The following is a 16,692-nucleotide window of genomic DNA, read 5'->3' as shown; positions in this document are numbered from 1 at the left end:
AAATACTTTTAAAATATATACAATTTAATGTCAACATTTAATCTATAGACTGGTTAAATGTATTCACTTTAATGTCAACATTTAATCTATAGACTGGTGAAATATATTCACTTTAATGTCAACATTTAATCTATAGACTGGTGAAATATATTCACTTTAATGTCAACATTTAATCTATAGTCTGGTTAAATATATTCACTTTAATGTCGACATAAATCTACACACAGTTTAAATATATATATATAATACTGTTAAAATACTATTCAGGTTTTCATGTCACACCCTTATTCAGTAATTCTACTGCAATTCTACAGCTATTATACTGTGATTCTTCAGGTATTCTACTGCGATTCTACTGTGATTCTACTGTGATTCTACTGTTCATCATACCTGGCTGAACAGACTTTGGGTGTTTTGATTGACAGCTGTTATCGTCTTTTCAACAGGAATCTTCTTCAGCCAAACCCAGTCGCCCTGGCAACAGCACAACCATTAAGAGCACAGGCAGACAGACAGACACACAGACAGACACACAGACAGACAGACAGACACACAGACACACAGACAGACAGACACACAGACACACAGACAGACAGACACACAGACAGACAGACACACAGACACACAGACAGACAGACAGACAGACACACAGACACACAGACAGACAGACACACCGACACACAGACAGACAGACAGACACACAGACAGACAGACAGACAGACAGACAGACACACAGACAGACAGACAGCTGAAGGTAAACAGACAGACAGACAGCTGAAGGTAAACAGACAGACAGACAGGTGAAGGCAAACAGAAAGACAGGTGAGGGTTAACAGACAGACAGACAGACAGGTGAGGGTAGCACTGAATCTTAGACAGAAGAAGGATTGAGCCAGCTTAGGTAAGGTGAAATCTTGCTTGGGTTTGTTTTTGTGCTGGGGGGTCGTTAAGTGCTTAGCACTGAGTTTCAGTTTCTCTCTGCAACAATAGGTGAGGTCAGCTGACGCGGGTCACACCCTCTATTGATTGCCCAAGTGAAACCAGACAGGGGCGGTTCAGCTGGGCGCAATCAGTCAAGTTGGAAACAGCTGTGACTGTGTTCAGATACCTCGCTCAAGCGTCAGCCCACACAGTGGGAAGACCTGCGAGTCTACCTGCGCGAGTCCACCGAGCAAGGACACCGACTACCGCTGCCGCCTGTCTGTTTTCAGTCTGTTGTCAGTCTAACGCACAATGTGTCTCACAATGAGTCTCTCACGCATCCGGTCATTATCGGCAACCGGAAAAGAAGCAGTCTGCCGTACACGCAATCCGCAAAACCTGTCCACTCTCCCAGAAAGTGGTCCCAGCCCACACTCACTTACCTTTGGTCTTTGGGAGTGTCAGTCCGCAGTTAACAAGACAGAATTCATCAGTTCACTGGTGAAACTCTCAGACATTCAGGTCCTAGCCCTGACTGAGACATGGATCTGCCCAGAAAACTCAGCTACACCAGCTGCACTCTCTGAGTCTGCTACGCTAAGCCACATCCCTCGCTCCACTGGACGAGGAGGCGGTGCTGGTGTGCTCATTCCTGACAACTGGTCTTTTTCAACACTGCGCCTGTTGAGCAGCAACACAACATTTGAATATCATGCTCTAAATGTCACTGCTCCCGTCAAAGCATATATTCTGGTCTCTGGACAAACTCTGCCCCCTGGTGTCCAAACCAGCCAAGAAAAAACAACCAAGTCCATGGCTCTCTGAAGTCCTGAGAGAACAAAGAACTGGACTCAGGGCAGCAGAAAGAAAGTGGCGTAAATCCCAAGAACCCACTGATTTGTCCTCATACAAACAGAAACTTGCTTCCTTTACCTCTTCCTTGCAGTCCACTAAGAAAGCCTTCTATCAGAACAAGATCTGTGCTGCTACTGACTCCAGAAAACTGTTTATGGTGTTTAAGTCCTTGCTTTCTCCTCCAGCTGCTTCCTTCCCCTACACTGACTCCAGACATGTTTGCCTCCTTTTTCACTGAAAAGGTGGCTGCAATCAGCAAACCCACTACTGCTGCTTCACTCCGCTCTTTTGCTCCTCTGACCGAGGATGAGGTCTCCAGACTTCTTCTGAGCTCAAAACCTACAACATGTCCTCTCGATCCAATACCCACCCGCATCCTGCAGACCATCCTGCCCACTATCAAACCTGCAGTCACACATATTGTCAATTCCTCCCTAAAAACTAGCACTTTTCCTGCTACTTTTAAGCAAGCCCATGTCACCCCACTGCTCAAAAAGCCTAATCTCAACCCCGCCCAGGTTGAAAACTACAGGCCAGTCTCACTTCTACCATTTCTGTCGAAAATACTGGAGTGTGCAGTATTTAACCAGGTCTCTGAACACTTGCGGAACAACAACCTACTCGACTCCTTTCAGTCTGGCTTCAGGTGTGACCACTCCACTGAGACTGCACTCCTGTCAGTCACCAAATCACTGAGACTGGCTCGAGCTGCTGGTCAATCCTCTGTCCTACTGCTGCTGGACCTGTCTGCTGCCTTTGACACGGTGAACCATCAAATCCTCCTCTCCGCACTCTCTGAGCTCGGCATCTCAGGTTCTGTCCTATGGTGGTTCAAGTCCTACCTCACAAGCAGATCCTTCAGAGTGTCATGGCGAGGAGAGGTGTCTAGGTCACATGGCCTATCGACAGGGGTTCCTCAGGGGTCGGTGCTTGGTCCCCTACTCTTCTCTCTGTACACCACCTCACTCGGTGCAGTGATCCGCTCCCACGGTTTCTCCTACCACTACTATGCTGATGACACTCAGCTCTTCCTCTCCTTTCCACCTGATGACAGAACGGTCTCAGCTCGGATATCAGCATGTCTGGCTGATATCTCCACATGGATGAAGGAAGGCCACCTTCAGCTAAATCTGTCTAAGACCGAACTCATGGTCTTTCCAGCTTGTCCATCTGTTCAGCCTCGGATCAGTGTCCAACTTGACTCGAGCCTACTTGTGCCCACAAACTCAGCCAGAAACCTGGGTGCCATGATTGATGACCAGCTGACCTTTAAGGTTCATGTGGCCTCAGTTTCTCGGTCTTGCCGTTATGCCCTCTACAACATCAGGAAGATCAGACCCTTCCTGACCCAACAGGCCACACAGCTTCTGGTTCAGGCTCTTGTGATCTTACGCATTGACTACTGCAACTCTCTTCTGGCAGGCCTCCCTGCATGCTCATTCAAACCTCTTCAGATGATCCAGAATGCAGCAGCACGTCTGGTCTTCAACCAGCCCAAAAGAGCACATGTCACCCCGCTGCTAATTTCTCTTCACTGGCTTCCAGTGGCAGCCAGGATCAAATTCAAAGCACTTCTCTTGGCTTACAAAACAATCACAAGAACTGCTCCAGCCTACCTGGAATCCCTGATCCAGGTCTACTCTCCTTCTCGCCCACTACGCTCTGCATGCGAAAGACGCCTGGTGCTTCCAGCCCAGCACGGCTCTAAATCTATAGCCAGACTCTTCTCTTCTGTTGTTCCCAAATGGTGGAACAAACTTCCAAACTCTGTGCGATCTGCTGAGTCCCTTTCTACTTTTAAGAGACAATTGAAAACTCATTTGTTCCGAGAACACCTCGGCACTTAACCTGACTCTTCTCCTCTTCGCCCTTTGGGGTAGATTAAGTCAGATGGTCCAAAACCCAGCACCTAATGATTATCTAGCACTGACAAAGTTGTGTGATGTTGTATGTTGATTGTCATCGTAAGTAGTGACACTGAGATTGTTGAATCTCAGATGCTGAGATCGCTACTGGTTATTACTTTGGTTTCCAAAAACTTCTTCTGCCACTAGACGGCAATACCTGTGACCAATCACACCTGCACCTGAAGCACTTTTTGCACTTACTAAGGGTTTTTTCCTTAAGTCTAAATTCTTGCTTGTGTTGTACGTCACTTTGGATAAAAGCGTCTGCCAAATGAAATTGTAGAATTGTAGAGGGTAAACATACAGACAGGTGAGGGTAAACAGACAGACAGACAGACAGACAGGTGAGGGTAAACAGACAGACAGACAGGTGAGGGTAGACAGACAGACAGACAGGTATACCTCCAGTATTCCGATATTGGAGCTCTCAGGTGTCGTCAGGATGTAACTTCGAGCAATCGAGCGAAACGGAGTTTTGATTTCCAGAAGACTCCTCATGATCGACTCATCATTCAGTTTCTACAAGAACGAAAACAACAACAACAACAACAACAACAACAATGAGATAAACATAGAAAAAAACAAACATACAAACACACAACAATAACAAAAGAAAAATGCACTCAGTACTGTTCTGTGTACTGGATCAGAGACCAGATACTGTTCTGGGTACTGGATCAGAGTCCAGGTACTGTTCTGGGTACTGGATCTGAGACCAGGTACTGTTCTGGGTACTGGATCAGAGTCCAGGTACTGTTCTGGGTACTGGATCTCAGACTGGGTACTGTTCTGTGTACTGGATCAGAGAGCAGGTACTGTTCTGTGTACTGGATCTCAGATTCAGTACTGTTCTGTGTACTGGATCAGAGACCAGGTACTGTTCTGGGTACTGGATCTCAGACTCAGTACTGTTCTGTGTACTGGATCAGAGACCAGGTACTGTTCTGGGTACTGGATTAGAGACCAGGTACTGTTCTGTGTACTGGATCAGAGACCAGGTACTGTTCTGTGCACTGGATCTCAGACTGGGTACTGTTCTGTGTACTGGATCAGAGACCAGGTACTGTTCTGTGTACTGGATCTCAGATTCAGTACTTTTCTGTGTACTGGATCAGAGACCAGGTACTGTTCTAGGTACTGGATTTCAGACTGGGTACTGTTTTGGGTACTGGATCAGAGACCAGGCACTGTTCTGGGTACTGGATCAGAGACCAGGTACTGTTCTGGGTACTGGATCAGAGATCGGGTGCTGTTCTGTGTAGTGGATCTCAGACTCAGTACTGTTCTGTGTACTGGATCAGAGATCGGGTACTGTTCTGAGTACTGGATCAGAGACCAGGTACTGTTCTGTGTACTGGATCAGAGATCGGGTACTGTTCTGGGTACTGGATCAGAGATGGGGTACTGTTCTGAGTACTGGATCAGAGACCAGGTACCGTTCTGGGTACTGGATCTCAGTTCACAGTTTCTCACCTTCCTGCTGACTTGAGTGTCGATGAAAACGATGTCGTCCAGATTCAGGATGAGTTTGGTCGTGTTCACTGTTCTCTTGTACTTCCTGTAAACGCAGAGTTTTATATTAGTAACAGTTTTATTACTCCCGTTACTATTATTGTTATTACCCCCGCCAGAATCACAAACTCAGTGGCTTTATCCACCAAAGTGTATTTTCTGTGTATTTTTCTTTGTTTTCTTTATTTTTTCTTTATTTTTCTTTGTTCAGTGTATTTTTTAATGAGTGTCGCATGTTCACGTCACACAACAAACTGCTGAATGGGCATTTTTTTTCCAGCGCTCCAAGAGTTAACGCTTGTCACTGTCACTTCAGCCGTCCAGTCACAGTGGAGGAGGAACAGACACCTGACCACGAAGACAAACCGTCATATCTGACACGACAAAGGGTTAAACAACATCAAAAACCCATTAATAAACCGTAACACGCGTCATGTTTCCCGTCATGAAGCCTCACTGAGCAGCAGTCCATCCTCTGTCCCAGCATGCTTCAGTCTCCCCCTTACTCACAACAATAAATATAATTCAGTGTTTTCCCTGGTACCGAAACTTTTGTCAGTGTGTTTACTTCTGCAGATATCCTGTATCATAGTACTCATAGTAGTACACACATACACACATACATAGTACACAGCCTCTCCGCAGAGAAAACGCAGAGCCTGTGAAACGTCCTCAGACAGCTGTGCATCTCTGACGGCGTTTTCTGCTGGAACCAAACGCTCTGGTGGAGGGAGGAGCCTAACTGTGGTGGAGGGAGGAGCCTAAATGTGGTGGGCGGAGGACTCTAAATGTGGTGGTGGGAGGGGCCTAAATGTGGTGGAGGGAGGGGCCTAACTGTGGTGGTGGTGGTGGGGGGCTAAATGTGGGGGGGCTAAATGTGGTGGGGTGTTAGGGTGCTGCTGTGATCCTGGGAGCAATATTTCTGGAGGCAGTACCTCCTGAGAGGGTTTCCCAAAGTAAACTGAACCCAGAGGAGGGGAGAGACTACACGTGACTCAACAGACCCTCATGGATCCAGAAAAGGAAGCTGGAGTACATCGCTCGCAAAAGGTAAACCAAGGCCCCCTCTGAAACCAGATCTGGCAGAAAACCACACCATCGAATGTCTGGTGGTTGTGCCTCAACCAAAGGGAGCTGCCCACCCCTCACGGGAGGAGGGGCTGAGGTCAGGTTAGTAAGGCAGGTGCGGAAAAGACTGGCTCTACGGATGCGGACGAATCACACACAGTTTATCAGGACAGAAGAAGAAGTAAAATCTCCATCCGCTCCCAGAACTCCCAATAAGTGGTTCCATTAACCTTCGATGGGTTCCTCCATGGTCGTCCTTATAAAACGCACTTGTGTCACTTTTGTGTTTTTCCATCATTAGCTTCTCTTTGTCTATGTATGTTGTGTGTCTGTGTGTAGATGTTGTACCGGTCAGTTGTGTGTCTGTGTGTAGATGTTGTACCGGTCAGTTGTGTGTCTGTGTGTAGATGTTGTACCGGTCAGTTGTGTATCTGTGTGTAGATGTTGTACCGGTCAGTTGTGTGTCTGTGTGTAGATGTTGTACCGGTCAGTTGTGTGTCTGTGTGTAGATGTTGTACCGGTCAGTTGTGTGTGTTCACCTTATCCAATAGATAAAAGCTCCAATCACAGCGCAGAGCAACAGGAAGACAAACAGCATCGTCACTGAGTCCAAACCTGCAAAAGACAAGATAATAAAAAAATTACTTCCTGCTGATCGGTGAAATTAACCAAAACTGACCTCATGATGACGGACGGCAGGGGGAGCGGGCAGGGGGAGCGGTCAGGGGGAGCCGGACAGGAGGAGCGGTCAGGGGGAGCACTCAGGGGGAGCGGTCAGGGGGAGCGGTCAGGGGGAGCGGTCAGCAAACGTACCCCCCCTGCAGGCCTCCTCCGGATCGAACCAACAGAAGCTGGCGCTGGGGGGTTTTCCTCCGGGGAAGAAGAAGGAGCGACTCATGGGTCTCAGGCCGCCAACCGTCCCCTCAGTGTGTGTCGGAGCGAGCGAGTGCGTCGGCACGAGTCGGTCACCGTCGCTGTCCAACACCACGTACTTGGCCTGCAGGCCCCGCCCCTCTCTACCTCCGTACAACACCTGAAAAACAAAAATCAGAGGAGAGGGGCTGATGAGACTGAGCTGAAAACGTCCTCCTGCTCTCTGGTTTATCATGTGACCGATGTGACTAAAACCAAAACAAGAACAGACTAAAAGATGTGGATCTGCAGGAACTTCATAAGACCGAACTGATGATAAAGTTCACAAACACATTTATTCATAATGTTGTTAAAGCAACAGTACACCACAATTTATACAAGGATTTAGGACATAATACACATCAGGATATAATGCAACATCTGTGTCGATTTTTAGCTTTGGAAACGACAATTTCCCAAATATTTGAATTTATTTAAACATTTTATTATTATTCACATTAACACATGATTTATATAGCTTTGTGAGGGTTGCATTCAGAGTCCCAACCCTGCCTTTTACGCACAACAAAAACGTTTATTTGACCTGAAGCCGAGGAAGCAGGAACCAAAAATCACAGAAACATTTGACACACAATGACTTTCAGAGTGTGTGACTGTATTCGTCTATTACATAATTAAAATTATTGTTATTTTAAGTGTACCTGAAAATCACATCAGTGAAATCACAAATTTGAAAACTTTACAACATACAAAGTACAATCTACAACACCACAGACCACATATGTGTATTTATATACAGTCTATATATGTGTCTTTATATACAGACTATATATGTGTCTTCATGTAAAGTCTATATATTTGTCTTTAAATACAGTCTGTATGTGTATTTTTATATACAGTCTCTGTCTTTATTTACAGACCACATATGTGTCTTTATATACAGTCTGCATACGTGTCTTTATATACTGTTTGTATATGTGTGTATAATCTGTCTGTATATGTCTTTATATAAAATCTAAATATGTGTCCTTATGTACAATCTATAAATGTGTTTATATACAATCTATATATGTATAGTATAAATTCATAAAACAGACGGTGAAAACTATAAAATAAACTGTATAAACTCATATATAATAAACAGTATAAATTCATAAAATAAACAGTATAAACTCATATAAAATAAACAGTATAAACTCATAAAATAAACAGTATAAACTCATATAAAAAAACATATAAACTCATAAAATAAACAGTATAAACTCATATAAAAAAACATATAAACCCATAAAATAAACAGTATAAACTCATAAAATAAACATATAAACTCATAAAATAAACAGTATAAACTCATATAAAATAAACGGTATAAATTGATATAAAAACTAACTCTCTCAGGATCAGAGTTGAAAAAATAAACAGTTGGTGTTGATGTTTTTACAGTGAAAAAATCCGTCTTCGTAGAGTTTGACCTCTGAACCCGTTGACATTCATCACAGTTTTTAAAGAAAGAACTAAACTTTTTCTGATGATTAATTAAAGTCGATTGAAGTTTTACAGGTCTAATGAATAAACTTTAGGAAAAAAGGGTTTAAAATAACTTGGATCCTCAAAAGTTTGATTTTCTTGCCAAAGTATTTAAGAATAGTTTTAAATCGTCTAATTTCCTGTGAGGTTGGACGTGAAGCGCCGTGAGTTCAGTCCGGTGAAATCCGAAACAACACGAAGTCACACAGCATACAAACGTTTATTTATCAACATTAGGGTTAAATGTTGAAAAGTTTCTGACCTGATTGAAACCCTGGAAATCAAAGCCTCCATCTGATTGGATGAGCTTTTCGCCCGTCACCCAGTGCCCGCCGCCTGCCTGACGACGCTCCTCCACGGCCTTAGCAACGAAGTACACCATGTTAAAGATCGTCCCAAAAACCGGAGACACCTGCAGACAGCACCCAGGGCACACCGATCACAACTCTCAACCATTTAGTTCAATCAATAATCCCAGAGAGAGATAACGTTTGGTTTCATCTGGTGTGTTGTCTGTTTGTTGTTGTGTCTGTTTGTTGTTGTGTCTGTTGTTGTTTATGTATTTGTTCTCATTGTGTGTATTTGTTGTTGTTGTTGTTGTTTACCTCAGTCGCAGCCACAGCAGAGCGGATCTCTCGGTTGATTTGCGCCTGTCGGAAAGCTTCATAGAAGCTCTGGTCGGATGCCATGGTGATGGTCAGAACGACGCTGTAGGCGTGACGAAGTTTTGTGTTGTTGGTCAGCTGAGGGAATGCTGCATCCTGATTGGACAGAGAAGAAAACAAGGAAATGAAAGAAAAAAAATCTTCATATGAACTTTATTTTGAAAGAGGACTTCCTGTTTGCGGTTTGACCACTCTGAGGATTAAAGATGATTTTGAAATGTGTAATTCATAAAACAGCTTCAGTGATATAACAACAACAACAAAAAGAAAAATAACAATAAATATAACAAGAACAAATATTTTTTACAATGATAATAAAAATAATAACAACCCTAACCCTAACCCTAACCCACTACGAGAAAAAAGAAAATAATAATAATAAAAAAAAAACAGTGACTACACCAGGGACAAGAGGAAGAACAAAAAGCAGCAGAGGAAATTCTATAAATCCAGTTTTTAAAGTAAAACTTCTTTTTCTACCTAAAATGTGGAAAAAAAACTTGTTTTATTTATATTTGTTATTATATTTGTCTTTATGTCTGTGTCTGTGTCTGTGTCTGTGTCTGTCTCTGATTCCTAAACCAGAAATCAGAGATCAATGATCCTCTCTGATCGATAATCAATCAGAAACAGTTAATGATCAAACTGATCAACTTTCGTCATAAAGTTGGACAGGAGACTGTCCCCACTGTGAGACATCAGACACTCAAGCGTGTTTATTTACAATCGAGTTCATTTAACAACAAAGTCTTCGTCCATCTGCACACTTCACACTTCAGTGAAGACACTAACTGTCGTTTCTGTCCATTCTGTCCTCATGTCTGTCTTCAGTGAGAACACTAACTGTCCATTCTGTCTTGATGTGCATCTTCGGTGTGTCCTCTCTGGGGTCATTTGTTTAGCTTCATGATGTCCCTCACATGTCCAATGGGGGACACATCTGGACAGCATCAGGTCAGTCTGGTCACTGACCTGGCACCCCTACACTAAGTGTCTCACTGTCTCTGTGGAAGACGCAGGGACGTCCCTGAAGAAAGACTGGTCTGAATGGCAGTATATGTTGCTCTAAATCCTGCATGGACCTGTTGACCTGTTATCTGCTGACCTGTAACCTGTTGACCTGTAACCTGTTGACCTGTTACCTGTTGACCTGTTACCTGCTCACTTGTCCACCTGTAACCTGTTGACCTGTAACCTGTTGACCTGTTACCTATTGACCTGTAACCTGTTGACCTGTTAGCTGCTCACTTGTCCACCTGTAACCTGTTGACCTGTAACCTGTTGACCTGTAACCTGTTGACCTGTCACCTGTTGACCTGTTACCTGTTGACCTGTTACCTGTTGACCTGTTACCTGTTGACCTGTTGACCTGTTACCTGTTGACCTGTAACCTGTTGACCTGTTACCTGTTGACCTGTAACCTGTTGACCTGTCACCTGTTGACCTGTTACCTGTTGACCTGTTACCTGTTGACCTGTAACCTGTTGACCTGTTGACCTGTTACCTGTTGACCTGTAACCTGTTGACCTGTAACCTGTTGACCTGTTACCTGTTACCTGTTGACCTGTTACCTGTTGACCTGTTGACCTGTTGACCTGCTCACTTGTCCACCTGTAACCTGTTGACCTGTAACCTGTTGACCTGTAACCTGTTTACAAACTGTCTAACTTTATTTGAAAGTGCTAAAACCAATAAAGTTGATTTGTTTGAAAATTGAACATTTGGTCTGGATCGATCTGAATATTGATTAGAAAGAATCATTGATTTCTGATTATATTTATGTTTCTGTATCAGAGGGGGTTAGGGTTAGGGGTTTCTGTTTAAATGCAGCAGTTTGATTGAGTTATTGATCAGCGTATTTGGGATTGAAGTGATTGATTACCTGGTAGGGCATGGCGTACAGCAGGGCGTCGTATGGAATAAACACGTAACCTTCCGAAACCATCCCCATGTCCAGAGCAGCCAATAGGAGCTCTCTCTGATCCTCTCCACCAATTAGGACGGAGCTCATGCACATTATCACCACTGAAGATTTGAACCGAAAAACAGAGTTTATCAATTTCTAATCTTTCAGACCTAATCTGGAGATTAAAATGTGTTAGATTAAAGCGTGAGATAATTAATGTTTCAGATTTAATCTGGAGATTAAAATCTGACAGATTGCAGAGAGATCATAAATGTTTTCTCTTTAATTTCTAATCTTTCAGATTTTATCTAGAAATTCACATCCCTCAGATTACAGAGAGAGAGATTATGACTGTTTTATCTTTAATTTTGAATCTTTTAAATTTAATATGGAGATCAGAATCTGTCAGATTTTAGAGAGATTATGAATGATTTATCTAAAGTTTCCAATCTTTCAAGAGTTAATTTTGAGATTAAAATCTGTCACATTACAGAGAGATTATGAATGTTTTATCTTTAAATTCTAACATTTTAGATTTAATATGAAGATTAAAATCTGTCAGATTACAGAGACAGATTATAAATCATTAATCTTGAGTTTCTAATGTTACAGATTTAACCTGTAAATTAGAATGTGTCATATTACAGAGATAGATTATGAATGTTTTATTTTGAGTTTCTAATCTTTTTGGTTTAATCAGAATATTAAAACCTTTCAGATTATAGACAGATTATGAATTATTAATCTTAAATTTCTGAAAGGATGTAAAACAGTCACAGATGTGCTGTAATGTTTGAACTTTAATGTGAAACATCTTTAATTTCTAATCTTTCAGATTTAATCTGGTGATTCAAATGTGTCGTATTACAGAGAGAGATTATGAATAGTTTATCTGTAGTTTCTAGTCTTTCAGATTTAATCTGGAGGATGTAAAACAGTCACAGATGTGCCCGAACATCTGGGCTTTAATGTGAAAACAGAGAAATCTTCAGTTCTAATCTTTCAGATTTATTCTCGGGATTAAAATCTGTGAGATTACAGTCGCAGATTAGAAATGTTTGAACTTTAGTTGCTAAAATGATGTAAAACGTTCACAGATGTGCTGTAATTATTGGATTTTAATATGAACATAGAAAACATCTGTAGGTTCATCTTTCTGCTCTGACCTTTGACCTTGTCGGCCTCTCTGATGGTATTGAGCGCCGCCCGAGGTCCTCCTCTGTTCTTCGTTTCCATGGTAACCACCGGACCAATGGGCAGACCCAGAGCTCTGAGTGCAGAGGCCACTTCCTGTCCGGTGCTCTCCCATAGGTCAGAAGGAGCTGATGACCAAATAAGAAGATATCAAAATCAATCATTACCAATCATTATCATTATTAAACATTATCATCATCAAACATTATCTTTATTAAACCTGATTACTAAACCTGAACCTCATTATCAATCAGTTTCATTATTAATCATTGTCATTATTGAACGTGATTAATGTCAATCAATTTCATTATTACTCTTTATCAGTATTAAATGTGATCATTATCAATCATTATCACTATGAAACATGATCATTATCAATCATTATCACCATTAAATGTGATCATTATCAATCATCACTATTAAACATGATCATTATAATCATTATCACTATGAAACATGATCATTATCAATCATTATCACTATTAAATGTGATCATTATCACTATGAAACATGATCATTATCAATCATTATCACTATGAAACATGATCATTATCAATCATTATCACTATTAAATGTGATCATTATCACTATGAAACATGATCATTATCAATCATTATCACTATGAAACATGATCATTATCAATCATTATCACTATTAAACATGATCACTATCAGTCATTATTATTATTAAACATGATCATTATCAATCATTATCACAATTTAAACCCATCAAGTATCTCGTTAAGAAGACAGTCAAAATCCCGGACAGATCCTTTTGATTTCCATTTCTGTAATTTCATTAGTAAGTGAAGTATTTTAAACTTTGAGTTCCTTAATGTTCAGGGATTTGTGCCTTGTGTTTAAGGTTTTAAATGGGTTTGCCATTAAACCATTAAATGATTTCATCCAGAAAAACCACAGTAACAGGATAAATACCAGAGCTCAGACCAGAGGAGACTGTAAACACCGAAGCGCAGAACTGAATTTGGTCAGAAGGTTCAAAGTACCAAAGTTCACGGAACAAAGTACCAGCAGATATCAGAGACTGTGACAACTATTAACCTTTAAAAACCTCTAAAAATACACTCAAACACTGGTTCAGTATATGTCTCCTTCTTTGATGCCTATATCCGCGGGGTTAATGGCAAATCCTGCTTCTTAACCATTTTTGATCATTTCTGTGGATCTATTAGTTGTAATGTGTCCATTTGTCTGTAAAGGGTGATGTTTTCTGTCTTTTGTCTTCTGGTCATCTGTCGTCTTTTTTATGTTCTTTGTGATACCTGCTTTAGGATTACTGATGAAATGTAGCTATTCCGGCATATTTACATTGATGCGCTGATATGTTGATTAATGTGCATTAACCTAATTCATTAATTTAATAAATAAAACTTCATAAATATTAAATCATCAATCAATTTGATTATCAATCATTATTTTTATTAAACATGATAATTATTAATCATTATCTTTATTAAACATTATTATACTCAAATATTATCTTCATTAAACATTATCATTATTAATCATTATCTATATTAGACATGATCATTATCAATCATTATCACTATTAGATGTGATCATTATCAATTATTATCATTATCAATCATTATCATTATTAAAGGTGATTATTATCAATCCTGATCATTATAAATAATTATCTTTATTAAACATGATCATTATCAATTTCATTATTAATAATTATTATTGAACATGATCATTATCATTCATTATCAATCATTATCATTACGAACCAATCCTTTTTCTGACCCGTCCTTTTCACTTCATATGTGCTTTCCACGGGCAACATAATTAGAAATCTCTCTGTAAATTTCCATTTTTATGCGGATGATGTGCGACTGTATCTATCTATGAAACCAGATGAAACTGATCAGCTATCTAGACTTCAAACATGTCTTAAGGATGTAAAAGCCTGGATGAGCCATAATTTCCTGATGTTGAATTCAGACAAAACTGAAGTTATTGTTCTTGGCCCAAAACACCTCAGAAGCTCCTTTTCCAACAGTGTAATTTCTCTAGATGGCATTACCTTGGCCTCTAGCACAACTGTAAGGAACCTCGGCGTTTTATTTGACCAGGATTTATCCTTTGCCTCCCATATAAAACAAACTTCAAGGATGGCTTTCTTTCACTTGCGTAACATCGCAAAAATTAGACATATCCTATCACAAACAGATGCTGAAAAATTAGTACATGCACTTGTCACCTCTAGGCTGGATTACTGTAATTCCCTATTATTTGGTTGACCCAACAAATCTCTTAGGTCTCTCCAACTGGTGCAGAACGCTGCTGCTCGTGTTTTAACGGGAAGCAAGAAAAGGGATCATATTTCTCCTGTTTTAGCTTCTCTGCACTGGCTCCCTGTGAAATCCAGGATTGAATTTAAAATCCTCCTCCTTACTTACAAAGCTCTAAATGTTCAGGCTCCGTCTTATCTGTCACAGCTCATAGTTCCTTACCAACCCTCAAGATCACTGCGCTCTGAAAACGCAGGGTTACTTGTGGTTCCCAAAGTCTCCAAATGTAGGATGGGAACCAGAGCCTTCAGCTACGATGCTCCTCTTTCATGGGCAGTTAACTGAGTCGGGATGAACACACAGCTGATGAGAGTATTTATCAAAATTACTCAAACTTTTTCCTAAACCTCATGATTTGGTTCGATGTAATTATGTGGTTGTTAGTGTTTGTGTTGGTTATTTGTCATGTGACGAAATTAAACGTATCTGAATCCTGAAAAACTTAAGTGGTGAAGCTCAGGAATCAGAAGACCACACCTGCTAAGTTAACATCACACTCACCTGAGATGACGGCGACATGTGCCCAGCGGAAGAATCGCAGCACGGTGAACAGGATTCTGCTGGGCGGAGAGATGGGCGGCAGGTTCGGCCAATCAGCATCCAGACAGCCTGGAGAGGCAAGCCCTGCCTCCCAGTGCTGGGCCAATAGGGACGCAGCGTGACAGAGGGCGGGGTTAAAGGGGCCGATGTAGGCGTGGCCATAACCCTCCAGGTCCCCAAATTCTATTAGAGCTGAAAAAAAGCACAGAAAAGACTGATCATCTTATAACTCAGACTAGATCTAATCTAAATAAAGCTTGACTTAATTTAGTCTGATTATTATCTTCTAACTCAGATTAGATTTAATCTAAATAAAGTTTGACTTAATTTAGTCTGATTATCATTTTATAATTCAGATTAGATCTAATCTAAATAAAGCTTGACTTAATTTAGTCTGATTATCATTTTATAATTCAGATTAGATCTAATCTGAATAAAGTTTGATTTAATTTAGTCTGATTATTATCTTATAACTCAGATTAGATTTAATCTAAATAAAGCCTGACTTAATTTAGTCTGATTATCATCTCGCAATTTAGACTTGATTTAATGTGAATAAAGCTCGACTTAATTTAGTCTTATTGTTGAAGAAAATCTTGTACAGAGAGAGGGAGGAGACTGGAGCGCTGCTGGTGTCCCTTAAACCACCAGTGCTCATGGAAGGGAAAAATGTCCAAAATAAGAGGAAAATTTCTTGTAACGGGTGTTGTACGGACCCAGATGCAGTACACCGGTAAACAGGGATAGTTGGTAATGACGTTTATTCAGCCCAGCACAAATCAGACACGAAGCAAGATGAAGTAATTCTGCACACAGTTCGTTCTTCGGGTCGGAACCCACAACAAAGTCTCTGGAGGGAGATCGAAGCAACAAACCGAAGCTTACGTCACTCGACGTGGATGCAGAGGAAACCCCGTAGCCCAGCAGCTCGACAGCACGTGTGGAGATATCGTCGAGGAGAAGGCGGAAGCGTGGTCGGGGACAGGCGGAGGTTCCGAAACCGAGTGAGCAGTCCGATGATGCAACGGTACCGATGGGGATGGACCAGGAGGATCGTCGGGGCCAGGCGGAGAGGTCTTTGCCAGCAGAGCAGATCAGGAACGCCAAAACAGAACTCGTGGTCGGGGACAGAAGGCAGGTAGGTTTACCGGGGATCAGGCGAAGAGAGCAGGTCAGGAACAGGCAGGGTCGGCTTTCAGAGATCTGGCAGGAGAATGCTGGAGAGTCTTGCATAATGCGAGGAACAATCTGGCAATGAGTGTGTGTGTGTGGGTGGCTTATATACTGAGTTGATTACTGATGGACTGCAGCTGGAGGTGAGTGAGCAGAGCAGGCAGAGTGGGCGTGGTCAGCAGGTAGAGGGAGCAGAGGGAGAGTGAGTGGAAAAGTACTGAGGGAGGAGAGGAG

At 41.6% G+C, this 16,692-nt stretch overlaps 1 protein-coding gene across 3 annotated transcripts in view; it reads right to left on the bottom strand.

Annotated features, from left to right (window-relative positions):
- LOC121964767 (retinal guanylyl cyclase 2-like) overlaps window positions 1-16,692 on the bottom strand; it is a 68,111-nt gene that overhangs the window by 32,039 nt on the left and 19,380 nt on the right. For all 3 annotated transcript variants that reach the window (XM_088073695.1, XM_088073696.1, XM_088073697.1), the window contains exons 3-12: window positions 15,247-15,477; window positions 12,401-12,556; window positions 11,211-11,353; window positions 9,269-9,424; window positions 8,926-9,075; window positions 7,077-7,296; window positions 6,803-6,878; window positions 5,157-5,241; window positions 4,086-4,202; window positions 391-474 (exon numbers count right to left, since the gene is read on the bottom strand). In XM_088073695.1, the coding sequence (XP_087929821.1) occupies window positions 391-474; window positions 4,086-4,202; window positions 5,157-5,241; window positions 6,803-6,878; window positions 7,077-7,296; window positions 8,926-9,075; window positions 9,269-9,424; window positions 11,211-11,353; window positions 12,401-12,556; window positions 15,247-15,477 (1,418 nt within the window). The remainder of the gene's footprint in view (window positions 1-390; window positions 475-4,085; window positions 4,203-5,156; window positions 5,242-6,802; window positions 6,879-7,076; window positions 7,297-8,925; window positions 9,076-9,268; window positions 9,425-11,210; window positions 11,354-12,400; window positions 12,557-15,246; window positions 15,478-16,692) is intronic.

The sequence above is a fragment of the Plectropomus leopardus genome, chromosome 23, assembly GCF_026936395.1.
Source record: "Plectropomus leopardus strain MGB_pleo_1.0 chromosome 23, ASM2693639v1, whole genome shotgun sequence".
Taxonomy (NCBI): domain Eukaryota; kingdom Metazoa; phylum Chordata; class Actinopteri; order Perciformes; family Serranidae; genus Plectropomus; species Plectropomus leopardus.
Note: the sequence above shows the minus strand (reverse complement) of the source record. Positions and strands in the feature narration are given on the sequence as shown.